This window comes from Haliotis rufescens, unplaced genomic scaffold, assembly GCF_023055435.1.
Source record: "Haliotis rufescens isolate VD_foot unplaced genomic scaffold, xgHalRufe1.0.p SCAF_10, whole genome shotgun sequence".
NCBI lineage: Eukaryota > Metazoa > Mollusca > Gastropoda > Lepetellida > Haliotidae > Haliotis > Haliotis rufescens.
Window position 1 is genome coordinate 17,498,388 of NW_025963780.1, and position 19,571 is coordinate 17,517,958.

The 19,571-nt window shown below is 42.1% G+C and overlaps 1 protein-coding gene across 1 annotated transcript; it reads left to right on the top strand.

Moving 5' to 3' along the window:
* The first annotated feature begins 1,234 nt into the window (after window positions 1–1,234).
* LOC124110692 (putative L-amino-acid oxidase YobN) lies at window positions 1,235–17,694 on the top strand. Its single transcript, XM_046470032.2, has 7 exons — window positions 1,235–1,511; window positions 2,810–2,888; window positions 9,032–9,169; window positions 9,985–10,086; window positions 11,040–11,446; window positions 11,712–11,985; window positions 16,144–17,694. Exons 1-7 carry the CDS (start codon window positions 1,239–1,241, stop codon window positions 16,584–16,586), a joined length of 1,716 nt encoding a protein of 571 aa, XP_046325988.2. The 5' UTR covers window positions 1,235–1,238; the 3' UTR covers window positions 16,587–17,694.
* The last annotated feature ends 1,877 nt before the right edge of the window (window positions 17,695–19,571 follow it).

Sequence of the window (19,571 nt, forward strand, 5' to 3'; positions counted from 1 at the left end):
GTGGAAACTGGACTTTTATTGTCAGTTAACTCACTTGCCTTGGGAAGATGACATTATAAATGTAAACACATATTTAGTAATGGACAACTATAGACAGACAAAGAGACAATGACGGTGCGTGATTACCGACACAGCCCAGGGGATAATTGATTGAGACCATAGATGTCATAATATGAATAGCAGTACATAGTGACATAGTAGCACAGGTTGGCTGACAACAATGCAATGGCAATTAAGTCATGGAGATATAGACATATCACGGCTACATAAAAACTAGATTATGGAATTAAAAATGTTCATTTGGACAATGGTTGTCACTGTGACAACATCAGAGCTCAAAGTATTAGGAATGATATAGAATCATGTTTATTGAAAGCTGCCAACAGTAGATTAAATATTAGTAACACAGATGTTTTTTGTTTGTTTGTTGTTTAACCCCGCACTCAGCAATATTCCAGCTATATGACGGCGGTCTGTAAATAATCGTGGCTGTACCCTCGAGGGGGGTTGAAGAAGCGTAAAATTAGTCCCAAATCATTCGAAGTATTTTTATGCATTCCAGACATTTAAAACGTAGCATTTTTGTCATTTTAATCTTAGGCTTAACTGGTAAACTATCGCCAGTGACTGAAGGGATGATATACATCCTGCTGGGGTCCATGCAGGAAGCAAAGGCACTGTAAGTCCCCATGGTCCCTAGTATGGTGATCTCCCTTTAGTTACTGACGATCCCTAGCCCAATTTTATATTGGGTTGTTCACTGATACTTATGACTTTTATATATTCTCAACTAGTTTTTGTGACATTCTAGTTATTGTACTGTCCTTCGTCGACAGCTTTTTATTTAGTCTAAATCTATGTATTATTAATGTACTTCTCGTCACGATATGGCTGAAATACTGCCGATGTGACGTTAAATCTTAACTCACTCACTGTAAATATTCGAGTCTGGACCAGGCAATCCAGTGATAGATATCGTGATTATTGATTCACAGATGTTCCTGGTCAACTTTTCGTATAGTGTTCAAAGATTTCGTTGAGAAATATATTATTTATTTTGTATAAATTGTTGATGATAAAAAAAAAGAATATCAGTGTACTTAGGTCATGAGTTTGTTGTGCAATTGTATAAGCTTGTAGCAAGTGCCAGGTGCTGAGATCGTATCCCGCTTGTGACCGGGGTGTTGTTCAGCCTATGACCCACCAATGTTTACAATTCTTTACAGTGTTGTCACAGGATGAGCATCTCTGGAATAGCTGACTCTCTGGTGCACAATTTACCAGATGAAGAAACAAAAGCCAGCATCTTGCAACAAGACAACAACTTCAGGCCATTTTTTGACACAATAACGACCGGGGGTCTCAACTACGCATGCGCCAAAGGCGCTGACCTTGACGACCCGGCGCCATACTTCCAAGAGGTGACCAGACGACCAAAACACGTGCTTATCGTGGGTTCAGGGGTGGCGGGCCTGGCTGCGGCTTACGAGCTACAACAAGCTGGGCATGAGGTATTCTGTGCGTCTATATGACTGAGCCTAAATGTTGTGACGCTGATTGTTTGTTTGTTTGTGGTTTGCGGGTTTGTTGGTTCTTTAACGCTGCACTCAGCAATATTCCAGCTATATTTACGGCGATCTGTAAATAATTGAGTCCGGACCAGACAATCCTGTGATTGACATTATGAGCATCTATCTACGCAATTGGGATACGATGACATGCATCAACCAAGTCAGCGAGCCTGACAACCCTATCCTTTTAAGTCGCCTCTTGACAAACATAGACGCCTCTCACGACAAACATGGGGTGCTGAAGACTTATTCTTACCCATTGAAACATATGACCCCTTAGACCCCACTCCCTACACGTCCAGACCACCTCCTGACACACACGCACGCACGCACGCACGCACGCACACACTTACACACACACCACGAATGTTTTTGGCGATAAAAACTTAGTCACCTCTTAGGACAAGCCTAGTCGCACGGGTTGCTGAAGACCTATTTTCAACCCAGATAGTCGTGAGGGGATTGCTGTTGTGGTAACAACAGGTCATTGTAGTCGTGATGAGAACAGTTGCAGCTCATTGTGTGCATGGTGGTTACAGCTGTCGATTGTAGTCGTGGTGGTAACAGCAGCTCATTGTAATCGTAGGGACCGCAGCTCATTGTTGTGAGGTAACATCAGTTGATTCCAGTCGTGACGGTAACTGTATCAGCTGACTGCAGTCGCGATGGTAACTGTAGCAACTGATTGCAGTCGTGATGGTAACTGTAGCAGCTGATTGTAGTCGTGATTGTAACTGTAGCATCTGATTGTAGTCGCGATGGTAACTGTAGCAACTGCTTGTAGTCGTCATAGTTACTGTAGAAACTGCTTGTAGTCGTGATGATAACTGTAGCAGCTGCTTGTAGTCGTGATGGTAACAGTAGCAGCTGATTGTAGTCGTGATGGTAACTGTAGCAACTGCTTGTAGTCGTGATGGTAACTATAGCAGCTGCTTGTAGCAGAATGGTAACTGTAGCAGCTGCTTGTAGTCGTGATGGTATTTGTTTCCAGCTGCTTGTAGTCGTGATGGTAACTATAGCAGCTGCTTGTAGCAGGGTGGTAACTGTAGCAGGTGCTTGTAGTCGTAGTAACTGTAGCAGCTGCTTGTAGTCGTGATGGTAACTGTAGCAGCTCTTTGTAGTCGGGATAGAAGTTCATTGGTGTGATAGGAATGGCAACAGTGGCAGCTGATTGTAGATTGTTGTGATAACCACTGATTATAGTTGAGATGAAAACAGCAGGTGGTTGAATTTTGCAGGTCACCATTCTTGAGAGCGAACACAGAGTCGGGGGACGCATCAAAACAATAAGATTCGCAAATGGACTTCACGCAGACGGTTGGTATATGGTTAACTAGCTGCCCATCGTCCTTAGTCTGTGTTGCTGTACTGTACTGGGCGGGATTATACATACACATGGGACATTTTTCTTCAAACGGACATTTTTCTTTCGGTCATTTGAGAATAAGCAGAAATACAGAAAAGTCTTAGTTTTTGTGTTCGCAACACAAATAAGGCCGTAATCTTTGCTCTGTTTGAATATTGTGTTGCGTTTTGTTGTCGAGAAAGGTGGGGAAGGTTGAAAATGCTCACGGTATATCTGGTTGTGTGTAAAACAGGAGGAGTGCTTGGACATGTAGTTGTGTATTACTGTATTAAAACAGTCGACCTGTGCATGTAGTGCTGTATCACGTGTGTTGAATAAAGTATGGGTATACAGCTCAAACTGGGGTTTGCATAACGCATTATGTGTTATGTTAAATGCAGGAAGGACGATACAACTCTCCTCACATGTTACCTGGTTTCTATGTCACCCAAGAGGGAGATATTGCTCCATGTCTAACTGGGTTTCTATGTCACGCAAGAGAGATATATTGTTCAATGTCTAAGTGGGTTTCTGTCACGCAAGAGGGAGATATTGCTCCATGTCCAACTGGGTTTCTATGTTACGCAAGAGGGAGATATTGCTCCATGTCCAATTGGGTATATTTGTCCTGCAAGAGGAATGTATTACTCCATGTCCAACTGGGTTTCTGTCACGCAAGAGGGAGATATTGCTCCATGTCCAACTGGGTTTCTATGTTACGCAAAAGGGAGATATTGCTCCATGTCCAATTGGGTATATTTGTCCTGCAAGAGGGATGTATTACTCCATGTCCAACTAGGTTTCTATGTCCTGCAAGAGGGAGATATTGCTCCATGTCCAATTTGGTTCATATGTCCTGCAAGAGGGAGATATTGCTCCATGTCCAATTGGGTTCATATGTCCTGCAAGAGGGAGATATTGCTCCATGTCCAACTGGGTTTCTATATCCTGCAAGAGGGAGATATTGATCCATGTCTAACTTGGTTTATATGTCACGCAAGAGGGAGATATTGATCCATATCTAATTGGGTTCATATGTCCTGCAAGAGGGAGATATTGCTCCATGTCCAACTGGGTTCTATGCCATGGAAGAGGGAGATATTGATCCATGTCCAATTGGGTTTCTATGCCATGGAAGAGGGAGATATTGCTCCATGTCCAACTGGGTTTCTATATCATGCAAGAGGGAGATATTGATCCATGTGTAACTTGGTTATATGTCACGCAAGAGGGAGATATTGATCCATGTCCAACTGGGTTTCTATGTCCTGCAAGAGGGAGATATTGCTCCATGTCCAACTGGGTTTCTATGCCATGGAAGAGGGAGATATTGCTCCATGTCCAACTGGGTTTATGTGACCTGCAAGATGGAGATATTGCCCCATGTCGAACTTGATTTATATGTCCTGCAAGAAGGAGATATTGCTCCATGTCCAACTGGGTTTCTATATCATGCAAGAGGGAGATATTGATCCATGTCTAACTGGGTTTCTATGTCCTGCAAGAGGGAGATATTGCTCCATGTCCAACTGGGTTTCTATGCCATGGAAGAGGGAGATATTGCTCCATGTCCAACTGGGTTTATGTGACCTGCAAGATGGAGATATTGCCCCATGTCGAACTTGATTTATATGTCCTGCAAGAGGGAGATATTGCTCCATGTCCAACTGGGTTTCTATATCATGCAAGAGGGAGATATTGCTCCATGTCCAATTGGGTATATTTGTCCTGCAAGAGGGAGATATTACTCTATTTCCAACTGGGTTTCTATGTCCTGCAAGAGGGAGATATTGCTCCATGTCCAACTTTGTTTATATGTCCTGCAAGAGGGAGATATTGCTCCATGTCCAACTGGGTTTCTATATCATGCAAGAGGGAGAAATTGATCCATGTGTAACTTGGTTATATGTCACACAAGAGGGAGATATTGATCCATGTCCAACTTGGTTTCTATGTCCTGCAAGAGGGAGATATTGCTCCATGTCCAACTTGGTTTCTATGTCCTGCAAAAGGGGAGATATTGCTCCATGTCAAAACTGGGTTTCTATGTCATGGAAGAGGGAGATATTGCCCCATGTCCAACTGGGTTTCTATGTCCTGCAAGAGTGAGATATTGCTCCATGTCCAACTGGGTTTCTATGTCATGCAAGAGAGATATATTGTTCAATGTCTAAGTGGGTTTCTGTCACGCAAGAGGGAGATATTGCTCCATGTCCAACTGGGTTTCTATGTTACGCGAGAGGGAGATATTGCTCCATGTCCAACTGGGTTTCTGTCACGCAAGAGGGAGATATTGCTCCATGTCCAACTGAGTTTCTATATCATGCAAGAGGGAGATATTGCACCATGTCCAACTTGGTTTCTATGTCCTGCAAGAGGGAGATATTGTCCCATGTCCAACTGAGCTTCTTTGTCATGCAAGAGGGAGATATTGATCCAGGTATAGCTGGGTTTCTATATCATGCAAGGGGGAGATATTGATCCATGTGTAACTTGGTTTATATATCACGCAAGGGGGGGATATTGCTCCATGTCCAACTGAGTTTCTATGTCCTGCAAGAGGGAGATATTGCCCCATATCCAACTTGGTTTCTATGTCCTGCAAGAGGGAGATATTGCTCCATGTCCAATTGGGTTCATTTGTCCTGCAAGAGGGAGATATTGCTCCATGTCCAATTGGGTTCATATGTCCTGCAAGAGGGAGATATTGATCCATGTCTAACTGGGTTTCTATGTCCGGCGAAACCGCATTATCTGTGGTTTGAGAAGGGAGCTAACTCCGTTTGCCTAATCGAAAGTTCGAGGTGGGCCCACATTCGAAACTAAACGCACTTGTTGTTGAGAATATGTACAATGTAAACTAACCCGCATTACGAACTGCTATTTTGTCTATTTAAAATAAGTATTATGACTTATAATTGGATTAGAATGTACAAATGCGATGACAATACAGCAGAACTCACGTATACGAACATCGCCAAACTAGGTCGCGGGATCATTAATATTCATGAGTTATTCCTCTTATGGAACAAGTTCTCGGAAAAGTTTGAGGCTTGTATCATGACTGTCATGTCCGAGATCAATTCAAGTGTAGACATATTTCCAGCGGCAAACTTATCATCAGATTGATGTGTTATTCTGGAAAAAGTAGAATGAGTGGTATTCCCTCTGTAAATTTAATTTGAAGTAGATCTAAGTTTCTTGCTTTGTTACTATTTTTGCAAAACTAGTGTGGTCAGCTATGATGACGTTATTCAAACTTCAAAGACTTTGTGTGCATTTATAAAGATATTTCCCATCAATATTACAAAATGAGAATAATATATAATGTCACATACCCATGCAAATGTGAGCCCACTAGTCTAAATGACTCAGTCAACCCAATGAAGCCCAGCGATTTACAAATGTGGGCCCACCTGTTTCGATCACTATAAGACGGGAACAATGTGGGCCCACATTTTAGAAAATGGTTATAAGTAAGCCAGGCTAATGAAGCTTAGCGATTTATAAATGCGGTCCCTCCTGTTGCAATCACTATGACGGAAGAACGTCTTCCTACTAGGAGATATACAAATGTGGGCCAACTTGTTTCGATCACCATATATGACGGGAACAATGTGGGCCCACATTTGAGAAAATGATTATCAATATTTTAAGTAGAATTTCGCGATTAATAAATGTGGTCCCTCCTGTTGCAATCAATATGACAGAAGAACGTCTGCCCACATTTAGGAATTGATTATCAGAACTCATTAAACAACCTAACGAAGCTAGGTTACATACAAATGTGGGCCCACTTGTTTCGATCACCATATATGACGGGAACAATGTGGGCCCACATTTTAGAAAATGGTTATCAGCACTAAACCAATCTAAGAAGATGTACGGATGGAAACATAAATATATAATGCATTCAAACATTCAATTAAGAATACGTTTTACCTTAGGGATCAGCTGGGCATTTAATAGCTGGACCAACAACGTACAGCATGACTGATGCCATTTCTCGCAAATACGAAAACAACGGAGATAGCTCCCGTTTGAATTTAGAGTGACCTCCCTTTCCAAATGTGAACCACTGATAATGCGGTTTCGCCCTATGTCCTGCAAGAGGGAGATATTGATCCATGTCTAACTTGGTTTATATGTCACGCAAGAGGGAGATATTGATCCATATCTAATTGTGTTCATATGTCCTGCAAGAGGGGGGATATTGCTCCATTTCAAACTGAGTTTCTATGCCATGGAAGAGGGGGATATTGCTCCATGTCCAACTGAGTTTATGTGACCTGCAAGAGGGAGATATTGATCCATGTGTAACTGGGTTTATGTGACCTGCAAGAGGGAGATATTGATCCATGTGTAACTTGGTTATATGCCACACAAGAGGGAGATATTGCTCCATGTCCAATTGGGTTCATTTGTCCTGCAAGAGGGAGATATTGCTCCATGTCCAACTGGGTTTCTATATCATGCAAGAGGGAGATATTGATCCATGTCTAACTGGGTTTCTATGTCCTGCAAGAGGGAGATATTGCTCCATGTCCAACTGGGTTTCTATATCATGCAAGAGGGAGATATTGCCCCATGTCCAACTGGGTTTCTATGTCCTGCAAGAGGGAGATATTGCTCCATGTCCAACTGGGTTTCTATATCATGCAAGAGGGAGATATTGATCCATGTCTAACTTGGTTTATATGTCACGCAAGAGGGAGATATTCCTCCATGTCCAACTTGGTTCATATGTCCTGCAAGAGGGAGATATTACTCTATTTCAAACTGGGTTTCTATGTCCTGCAAGAGGGAGATATTGCTCCATGTCAAACTGGGTTTCTATATCATGCAAGAGGGAAATATTGCCCCATGTCCAACTTGGTTTCTATGTCCTGCAAGAGGGAGATATTGCTCCATGTCCAACTGGGTTTCTATATCATGCAAGAGGGAGATATTACTCCATTTCAAACTCGGTTTCTATGTCATGGAAGAGGGAGATATTGCTCCATGTCCAACTGGGTTTATGTGACCTGCAAGAGGGAGATATTGCTCCATGTCCAACTTGGTTTCTATGTCCTGCAAGAGGGAGATATTGCTCCATGTCCAACTGGGTTTCTATGTCATGGAAGAGGGAGATATTGCTCCATGTCCAACTGGGTTTCTATGTCATGGAAGAGGGAGATATTGCTCCATGTCAAACTGGGTTTCTATATCATGCAAGAGGGAGATATTGCCCCATGTCCAACTTGGTTTCTATGTCCTGCAAGAGGGAGATATTGCTCCATGTCCAACTGGGTTTCTATATCATGCAAGAGGGAGATATTACTCCATTTCAAACTCGGTTTCTATGTCATGGAAGAGGGAGATATTGATCCAGGTCTAGCTGGGTTTCTATATCATGAAAGAGGGAGATATTGATCGAGGTCTAGCTGGGTTTCTATATCATGCAAAAGGGAGATATTGATCCATGTGTAACTTGGTTATATGTCACGCAAGAGGGCGATATTGCCCCATGTCAAACTTGGTTTCTATGTCCTGCAAGAGGGAAATATTGCTCCATGTCCAATTGGGTTCATATGTCCTGCAAGAGGGAGATATTGCTCCATGTTCAACTGGGTTTCTATATCATGCAAGTGGGAGATAATGATCCATGTCTAACTGGGTTTCTATATCATGCAAGAGGGAGATATTGATCCATGTCTAACTTGGTTTATATGTCACGCAAGAGGGAGATATTGCTCCATGTCCAACTGGGTTTATGTGTTTTGCAAGAAGGGAGATATTGATCCATATCTTACTGGGTTCATATGTCCTGCAAGAGGGAGATATTACTCCACGTTAAACTGGGTTTCTATGTCATGGAAGAGGGAGATATTGCTCAATGTCCAACTAAGTTTCTATGTCATGGAAGAGGGAGATATTGCCCAATGCCATACTTGGTTTCTATGTCCTGCAAGAGGGAGATATTTCTCTATGTGCAACTGCGTATAAATGTCGAGCAGGAGGAAGATTTTGCTCTATGTTAAAAACAGGGTTTTTGTGATTTAGAATATCAGATCGCCGTCCTCTTTGTAGTAGGGGAGATAATATTATCTGCCAAACCGTTTATCTTACTGAACAGCTGGAGCGATGAGATTCCCACCAAGCCACTACCTGACGATTCATTACATGGAACATTTCAATGTCCACAAATGCCCTTTCAGAGAAAATAACCCTCACAGCCTGTACTACATTCACGGAGAAAAACATACTTTATCTGGTAGGTATACGTCTTTTATCTTATATCAGAAATAATAATTGAAGAGAGCTTTTTACCTCTTTAACCGGCTACACATGTATATTCTTCATGCAAGAAATTTATTGCTCCATGTCCAACTGGGTTTCTATGTCCTGCAAGAGGGAGATATTGATCCATGTCTATTTACAGGTTGATGAAAGAGATGTCTAAAGATTGCACTAATCACTACAGAAACAGGACAAAGTCGAAACTATGACACTACCACTAGTTAACAAAGTAAAGTACTTATGTTTATGGACCAGGTTAAAATACAAAACGATAAGCTAATTGACGACATAGCAACACATGGCCATTATCATCCATAAAAATACACGCTTCATGAGTCTTAATGCTGAGGGAAGTGACTTTTGTGTTTACATCCGCCAATGCGGTTGGTACGATCAGATTACCGTTTAACAGAAAAGCTAAAATATTACGATTACTTTAATTGTAAATGGTAACAATGTCTATGCAACAAGTTATAAGTGTATACGTTTAGATACGGCAATTGAAATAATTATAAATTTGCATTAGAAATTGCATAGATATAAATGGTGGTGAATTCAAATGATATTATTTGGTCAGAGAGGACAAGCGTTTTGGCTTTGCTCTGTTTTAAAACCAGTCGCCTGTGTAGTTCTAAATTATACAGACGAATATTCAAACTTAACCATTGAGAAGAAAAATGAAGAATATAGGAGGTCGCTAGGTACTTACTAGGTCATTTTATAATTTCGAAAACAGAGAAAAATTAAAATTGAATTTTGACATTTGAACTGTTTTGAAATTCGGTAAAGAGTGGAATCGGAACCCTGGCTTTTACTGTGACAAGCACTGGAAGGGATGGGACAACAATATCACCCCTCAAATCAAAGAAGCTTTGAATATATCCGACATAAGTAAGTAAATTATTTTATTCAAGACCCTTTGGTACTTCTCATCCCATTGGGTTGGCCATGGGTAGGAGGCAGGGTTAAGGTGGGGTATTGAGGGATGGTTGGGGTGGGGTTTGGACGGAGGGTTGAGGTGGGGTATGGAGGGAGGTTTTGTGTGCTGCATAGAGAATGGGTTGGGGTGGGCTATGGACGGAGGGTTGGGGTGGGGTTTGGACGGAGAGTTGGGGTGGGGTTTGGACGGAGAGTTGGGGTGGGGTTTGGATTGAGGGTTGGTGAGGGTGATGGAAGCAGGGTTTCGGTTCTGTGTGGAGGTAGGGCTTGATTGGGGTATTGAGGTTGGGTTTGGGTTGTGTATGGAGGGTTGGTTGGGGTGGGGTTTGGATGGAGGGTTGGGGAGGGTGATGGAAGCAGGGTTTGGGTTTTGTGTGGAGGTAGGGCTTGATTGGGGTAGTGAGATTGGGTTTGGGTTGTGTATGGAGGGTTAGTTAGGGTGGGGTTTGGACGGAGGGTTGGGGTGGGATATAGAGGTAGCGTTGGATGGGGTATGGAGGGAGGGATGGGGTTGGGTATTGAGGTAGTGTTTGGGTGGGGAACGGAGGATAGGGATTGATTGCGGAAGGGGAGGGTAGATACTGGTGCAAAAAGTGGGACTGACTGGCCGCGGCTGACTGGTATGAATGTATACCTTGGCAGTTGATGGCATTTCCTGCAATGTTATCTTCTTGTGACCGGGGGATACAAGGTCACAAGTATACCACACATGCCCTTAAAGTCAACCAAGAACATTCTTTCAGTTTCTGATTGTTTGTTTAAAAGTCGATTATTTACAGGTCATAGTGACATTGTAGAAATACTGCTGATTGCAGCGGAAACAACATTCATTCTCCTAATGTTTGAAGAGATGGATGCGATGCAGGCAAAATGTTTCCTGGTTTTAAGGCTTCCTTTACTTTCAGTGTCCTACTGGAAGGCGACTATTGCTCCAGTGATGAAGGAGCTAATGCAAGATGGGAGTACAAGTGGCTGGGATCTCTGGGTGCGAAAGTGGAGTTCCATGTCTCTCCACGAGTTCCTTCATACTGACATCAACCAGGCGACGTCTCATAAACTGAGGCCATGGCCACAAATAGCCATTGAAGGATATATCTATCTCAGCTATGCTGCGTCCTTCCTTAACAACAGTCTGATTGAGACTCTCCGTAATGACATGGGCAGGTTCATGTTGGAACCTGTATACACTGCCCGCGACGGGATGGATGCACTACCACTTGCTTTCATGCGGCCAACCCCAAATGGCTGGAATCCTGATGTTAATCTTAGCAGATGTATCAAATACGGCGTACGGGTCTACACTGTTGAGAAGGTCAGTATCAAAACGGTCAGACGTGTTATATGAAAACCTGTTATATGAAAACGAAACAATAACGATGACCGTCTACTGTGCAGTCATTTGGTTACAACGTTCATTTGTCAGGCCGTTACAAATTGTTGGTCTTGAAGGCGACCTAATTGGATCTGGTGGTCCGGTTCGATGGCTTCTTTAACTGACTGTAATTTGTCCGAGTGCTGAAAAGGGTAGATTTCAGAGAGCTCATAATCACTAACTGCTCTGTCACATAACAACACAGGTGATGTCTGAAGGCGGCGAAGAGCTTGCCACGGTAACGGGATGGGACGAGGTATCAGATGACTCTGTAACCTACACGGGGGACGCTGTCATCATCACCGTTCCTCTCCCCATCCTCCGGCAGATGAACGTGCCCTTCTCTCCCGAGAAGCACCGTGCCATTGCTGCTGCCCACTACATACCGGTTAACAAGATAGCGTTACGGTGCAGGACTAGCTTCTGGAAGTCCTCCGGTGGTCATCAGGGTGGAATGGCTACCACCGATCTCCCGATTGGTAAAACTTGTGTTCAATTAACTCATCATCCCGCCATATGTCTCTTTGTTCTGTGTGTTCAAAGCGTTTCTTCTGTCTGGTAAAGAAATCAGGTTTTAACGTTTGTTCCGTGAATGTCATGATTGTCTGGGCTGTAAGGAAAATGTTATCATTTCCAGCCTTAACGGAGCCTTTATAGTTTGAGGTGATGTGAAATGTGGTTAAGCGTCGCAGGCGCACACGGACGCGTATGTGTGTGCGTGTGTTTGTATGAGTTTGTGTGTGTTTGTATGTGTTTGTGTGTGTGTCTTTGTATGTGTATGTGTGTGTGCGTGTGTTTGTTTGATTGTGTGTGTTTGTTTGTTTGTGTGTGTTTATGTGTTTGTTTCTGTCTGTATGTGTGCGTGCGTACGTGCGTGCGTGTGTGCGTGCGGCTGCTTATACCAGTCTGCACTGATGCCGCTTTTATAGTCCTAGCCCACTGACATATCAAGCCGCAAAGTAACGTGGATATTCCACTCAGATACAGCATACTGACTCCGGGGCTACCAGTCCGTGCCTTATCCCCTGAATGACGAGCGCCAGGCATTGAAACAACAAGTGCCGTCTTTTAACGTCTTTTGGTATGACGCGGCCAATGACCTTCCTCTCTCCGGACGAACGATATATCCACTATACCAGCGAGGACGTCTATGATATATAATGGTGTGCGCATATGATATACTAAAATCAATCACATCATGCAGTATATCATGTGTTGAACAGATTAAACAACTTCAACTTCCAGTGAAAGTTGATTGATATTGATTTGGTTGACCTTGACAGTGACTCAACAGTTGCATGGTTGCAGGTCACAGAAAAGTTTTAGCTGTATATTGATTATCATTTATTACTTTGTCAAGCTTGCATATGTGTACAGTCTACACGCTACATATAAATACCAATTTGGTAACGCTACATTTCATCATTACCATAAGGGTATATTTATATAAGAGTTCATTTCTTACAGATTGCTTGAACATATAGAAATACAATTTCAAGACCGTTTGTAATTCTACCGGTATCATTAAGCTGAATGTTTGAAATTATGAACGGTTTTTATTACACAATAATGACCTGAAAGCATATTAGAGAACATGATTGTACAGGCTATTTTTATGCTGCTATTTTCCAATATGTACGGTGAAACATTAAGGGAATGTCGTTTTTAAAATTTCCCGATTCGCATGCCACGGTCTCTCTTGCATACGTTGACGTTTGTGCTTGTGCAAGTTCGTGAATGTCATTTCAAACATTCGAATCCACATCTATCTGACCCAGGTATGACCCTGACTCTGTGTAAAGATCTGACAACACCTTCATGGGGTGTCGCGACAAAGAACGCCGAGGCTTTTAAATTCTCGGTACGAGTATTCCAAACATTCAGACAGGCATATCTGATTTCTGAATCACGAAAACGATTGTAATGAAAGAGTTCCGAATGCAAATAACTCGTCCCATTTTAATTCTGGAAACCCAAAAGTCCAGAAACTCTACGGTCTTTGCCCAGTCTCGGTTAAAGGTATTTACAAAATTAAACATGCAGTTTTCATGGGAACATACCAAGGAAGAAAAAATGAAAAAGAAATTGTTCAAAAACTCAATATTTAGACTATGTCGCCCATGGACCTGCCCATGGGCGAAGTGTGGCCCATGGGCGAGAATATGTTCCTTTACTTAAAACTCATGATTTTGTTTCGCAAATACATTAAATGTATTTATTCAAGTATCATGACACAAAATTTAACTCATTTTAACTTAATTCAACTATTTTATAGCGATATTGAAATATTTCGCCCATGGGCGAGAAAAAGGTTTGGCCCATGGGCAGGCGCATGGGCGAGAATATATATGTTCCTTTACTCAAAACTCATGCCTGGTTTTACCTCCTAATTACTGAGCTGCCCAATACTGTCATACTGTGGGCAGAGTAAGCGGCCTCGTTGAGTGATACAGACTAACCAGATTATGATTGTGTTTGTAAGTTGCGTTTAATCTGTGTCGGGTTGCAGTTGTTTTATTAGTCAAGACTAGGGGTAGTTTTTTCAATGAAACCTTTTAGCCGTTGAGTTTGTTTTGCATTCATTTCATTACATACATTGTTAGGTAGAATAATAACACCTTATATGGATTAAACATCTCCCTAATCTGAGTATAATCTCACATGTACTCTAAGTACCGTACTATATTACTTTGCGGAGACACTGAGTATAATTTTTGAGTTAGCATTGTATGCTGTCTGAAATGACTTTACACAAATCCCTGCATTCAATGGACCCGTGAAGATCTTCAACAACCCATTCTTGGCGTAAAAGGGCGACAGCGCTTGTCGTAAGAGGCGACTACCGGGATCGGGAGGTCAGGCTCGCTGACTTGGTTGATGCATGTCATCGTATCCCAATTGCGTGGATCGATGCACATGATGTCAATCACTGGATTGTCTGGTCCAGACTTGATTATTTACAGACCGCCGTCATACAGCTGAAATATTGCTAAGTGTGGCGTGATACAACTAACAAACAAACAAAACACAAAAAGAGAAAGTGTATGAGTACTAAAACTTGCAATAGATATGCGTACCCTACGTACACACATGAGTCCCATTCGACAGTCTACAACACACGAATAACTGTCAAACAAGTTTGGGTACCCCTTCTGTTCAGGCAAGTTATTTAGTTCGATAATTTTGTATTAAAATCCTTTTCAATTTGTTTTCACCGTTTTCCCTATTCCATGCATGTTTATGTTGCTACATCTTATTGCTCATGTTTCCAAGTATTGTAAAACACTTTAATGTTTCTCCTTCTTAATCTAACGTTATAACATTTCCGGTCATTACCATAATCTAATACACAAGAGATGATACCAAGACATATTTTATTCGGTTTTATTGTCTATGCGGTCTTACAATTGATTTTATTAGTCTTTAAATCTTATGTCTAGTAAATATTTTCACAAACAGGGCTGTTAACTGATATAAGGAATGTAACATCCAGTTGAGGACTGAATACGACGTACGTTAGTCTGGTAACGACGTTTCTAAAATTAATATTTTGAATAAGCCGTTTATACGCCAGTTGGGACAGGGATGATGGTATGGTAGCTGTAGCAGACATATTGACAGCCGTTGTTACGTGAGTCACTAGGTTATTAGTACGGCATTGGCCTTGTTGATTGGTACTATACTTTGAGGATTTCTGTGGCCACTGGCGGACGTAATTCAAACTCCTTCCACACTGACATCGCACCAAATATATTTGTGTACCGATTACATAACTCTTACTGACAGGGTAGGGTGGTAGTTTACGCGAAACGGACGGCACTGTGTACATTGAGCGGCTCCTTTGATATCGCCCCACAACATCCTTTTAATGAATGACCCATTAAACGATGATACACATCAGGATCGCGGAGAAAATACAAGATTCGTTCTCGTTAAATAATAATATAAAGCCGCGCTGTTCTATTGTTGTGTATATTTTACACATGCAATCGTTCCTAAGTGTCATTTCTACATCTGAATGGTTGTGTTCTGTGACTATGAATGGTTGTGTTCTGTGATTGTGAATGATTGTGTTCATTTGCTAAGATCAAGAAACGGTAAAGCATGAAATATAAAGTTGATATTAGATGAGGGTGCCAACCCCCATTTGGCCGGATGCCAATCCTTGGTAAATGGTGTTCCGCATGCTGCAGTGAAGTACGCTGGATACCATGAAATATTTATTTCAATGTTGAAACTTATGTTTATCTATTTCTTTGCAAAGAGAGACAAATCGATAAAACATTTATCCCTAGGCTTATGACCACTCAAATTCACTTGTACAAGCTGTGTACACTGATATGACACTGAAGTGGATGGGGAAGCCAAGTGGTTCAAGCGTTCCGGGTCCGATTCCTCACATGGGTACAATGTGTGAAGTCCATTTCTGGTGTCCCCCCGCCGTGCTTGAATATTGCCAAAAGCGGGGTAAAAACCATAGTCACTCACTCACTTAAATTGGGTGACAAGGCAAATTGAGTGGCCTGCAGGATGCCTAGAGGGTGAAAGTTGGCACCCTCTCTGGTTGGCTCAAGGACTCGTGGGTTTCAGAATTCGCTCACGAGTTGTTTCGTTTTTATGTCTTATTTTCCTTTTAGGTCAACTGTATTATCTTGATGAGAGTAACTGTGGTTCCCCTATCGACGAGGGTGGCGTCATCCTAGTGTATAATAAGGGCCAGGACAGCGAGTTCTTTGACTCGATATCTGATGCAGCAGCCATAGAGAGTGCTGTGGAACAAGTTGCAAAAATACATCCCGAGATAGTTGACGAGTTTGTAGAGGGCGTGGTGATCTCTTGGGGGAAGAACGTCCACGCCCGTGGGGGATTTATACGCCAATCCCCCGGCCAACACGATCAAATGATGTGCCTTCAGGAAGCAGAACACCCAGTCTACCTTGCTGGCGAGGCTCTTTCACATTCTCACGGCTGGGTGCAAGGGGCCATCGAATCGGGGCTGATGGCAGCCTATCAGTTCTGTCGCCAAAACGAAGCTGTTGTTTTTAAATCTGATTGCTCCTCTAACCCATGTTCAGACTAACACAACAACATGGAAATGTTGTTGCCAGCATCCACATTCTTGACGATTGTTTTTGTTTTGAAGCCTGGCTAAATATTATTTGTCTTTTCACCTCCATCCCTATCCTCAATCGTTTAAAAGTCGCTCTTGTTGAAGAATTATAATTCATATATTATATTTTCCTATCCGAAGGCTATGAAAGAATATTTTTTCTCAAAATATATTTTCGTAATTAACGATCGCCCTGATGTTGAAGTTGCTGTAATAATTCATATGTAATATTTATGTTACTTGTCACATGTTACTTTTGGTATCCCTCGAGGGTTACCTTTGATACGTAAAACATCTGCATGCTGCTAATAACATCGATTAAAAGTTTCATGACCAAATGATCCAGAACTCTGAGAGTAAAGTCAGATAATTTTAATCATCGGGTTAAAGTTAGTACTAGCCATTTTCCTTGGTTCGTCCTTGTGGACAATGTCTAAGACTTACACACTTGACGCTTCTCAAAGCGGCGATAAACCCAAACCACTCACTGTTAAAGAAGCATATGGACCGCAAGGTCAAGTTATGAATCATATGACTGTTTGATTGTTGTTTGACGCAGCACTCAGCAATATTCCAGCCTTATGACGGCGGTCTGTAAATAATCGAGTCTGGACCAACATGGGTTGCTGAAGACCTATTCTAACCCAATGAAACATATAACCCCTTAGGACCCATCGCTCGACCCTTCCTGACCTCCTTCTCCCACACACACGCACGCACGCACAACACGAAAGATTGTTTTTGGAGATAAAAACTGCCCTGCTGATTGTTATTTGTCTGGAGCACATACCTACTTCACAACTTCACGCTACTCCAATGAATGCTTTGTTTACTGTCGTCCAATCGCAGCCGATGAGAAAACGGTCACCACCTGTCCTTTAGGAAGACAAGAACCCAGTCAGCGCCGCATACCCAGGGAACCAGGCTGGCTTTCGTTGTGGTATTGTTACGCCTTAATTTGAACTGCTTCTCGCGGCCATTACAAGCTGAGAAACTGCGAGCAATCTCTTTTCTATGAGAAATGTTGTGTAACATGTTTGAATTATATATTGAATAAACTTTAAAGTCTTGCGAGAGATCAGTGTGTTCTTTCCTCTATCCTTGAGTGAGTAGATGTGTATTTGTGTCCGTGTCTGTTTATTTGCGAATCGAGCCTTTGTCGTGACTTAACAATGTAACCACTATATGTGCTGCCCCAACCACCCTTTCGTTAATCACACGTAGGGTACTCCTGAAAGAACAAAGACGGAATTTGAAAGAACTTGGCTTCCGACAATTATTTCTTACAAAAGAACAATACATTATATATCTCAAGAAACCCGTAAAGATTCTAGATGTCGCGGGCATGGTGGCTCAGTCTCTTGATGCGCTGCAATTCGCTGTGCACAGTTGCGTCCCTTGGGTGCAGATGCGCCTTAATTATGATTATGTTGTTGTTGGTTTGTTGTTTAACGCCGCACTCAGTAAAATTATGATTATGTGTTCATAAGCATCATACCCGTGTTCTTCGGTATCCCTTGATATTAAGTTACTGTAGCAAACGTCTAAGGCTTGTTTCCCGCATTAAGCTGATGCGCTGTGGCTTGCCTGAAGTATGGCATGAAGCGGCGTGAAACTCAACTCACACACTTACTCATGGACAAGGACAGACTTGTTGGTTAAAGTTCTGTGATTGTGTACTCACTACACTCGACCGGGCAATGAGTTGCATGTCTGTGATTTGATTTTTTCTCTTGCTCCATTTAGGGCTGGAAGGGTATCCTAGTGGTTAAAGCGTTCGCTTGTCACGGCGAAGACCCGGGTTCGATTCGCAATGTAGGTTATATCTGGTGTCCCCCGCGGTGATATTGTCGGAATAGTGCTGAAAGAGGCGTAAAACCATACTCACTCACTGACTGATTGTAGAGTTGGTGTATTTTATGACCGCTTCTATTGCTCTACATGCCCTCTACAAGCCCCTTCGTCCGCACTACAAATAACTACTTTCCACCCATATTACCAGTCTGTTTCAAGTGACGCTTCAGGGGAAAATAGCATATTAGCATCGGGCATCTCATAAGGTCGCGTAAAGATTTTATCGAACAGGGCAGGTCGATTCGAAAGAATTTCCCCAAGATTATGACACTAAAAAAGACCTTTCGTTACCAACTCGTGCCATTCCGGGACCAACCGAATGGGACCCGTGAAGATCCAGGTTAGCTCGTAGCTTTCAAGAATAATTTTTGATTTTGTATAATATTATAATCATATCAAAGTGTTTGATAAATAATTTTAGTGACCTCAAATATTTTTGATTTCTTTTGTTTTTATTTGTTGAGATTTTGCAAACGTGGAGAAACATCGTTGCGTGTTAGGTAGGGAGAATTTACGTTTCAAGGTTTTACATTTGTAATGAAAGAACTTAATTTTCGGTAGACAAGTACACAAAAAGTATAAAATAAATAATATATTCCATGCGTCTCGTGGAATATCCTGTTTCTCTCATCTCGCCTAACACCAGAGCGTTCTCTGACAGAAATTGACACCCTCGGTTCACCTTACGCCTATTGGTTACCTGATAAACGTTTTGCAGGTTATTTAAAGCATTTCTTCAGCACGATCAATATTGTTTTGTATATGTCCGGTTCATATATTATTTCTATGAATTTGGCATGAGGAGATTGTCAGAAAACAGTTAAGGTAAGGCCTCGTATCCAGGTCTTTTATGTTTATTGTACCACTTTACTTCAACCTACGAACAATGGTACGGAGCTCATAAACATAGAAATAATCAGCGCGAATCTAGAATACGAACCCACGATCACAGGGTTCTGGAACGTCTAAGGGACGCAACTCTGCACATCGAAATACGGCGGTGGCTTCTATCAAATTGACCATACCTGGTGAGCAACAGCGTTATCTCAGTGTACATACTCGTATATAAGATACAATGGGCCATATCAATATGGTAAGAAT

Bases quoted from the DNA above. Each gene is read 5' to 3' on its own strand.
- LOC124110692 (XM_046470032.2), top strand. From the start codon at position 1,239: ATGAGCATCTCTGGAATAGCTGACTCTCTGGTGCACAATTTACCAGAT. The intron at 2,889-9,031 runs GTTGGTATATGG...CTTACTGAACAG, and splicing joins AAATGGACTTCACGCAGACG to CTGGAGCGATGAGATTCCCA. The intron at 11,447-11,711 runs GTCAGTATCAAA...ATAACAACACAG, and splicing joins GGGTCTACACTGTTGAGAAG to GTGATGTCTGAAGGCGGCGA.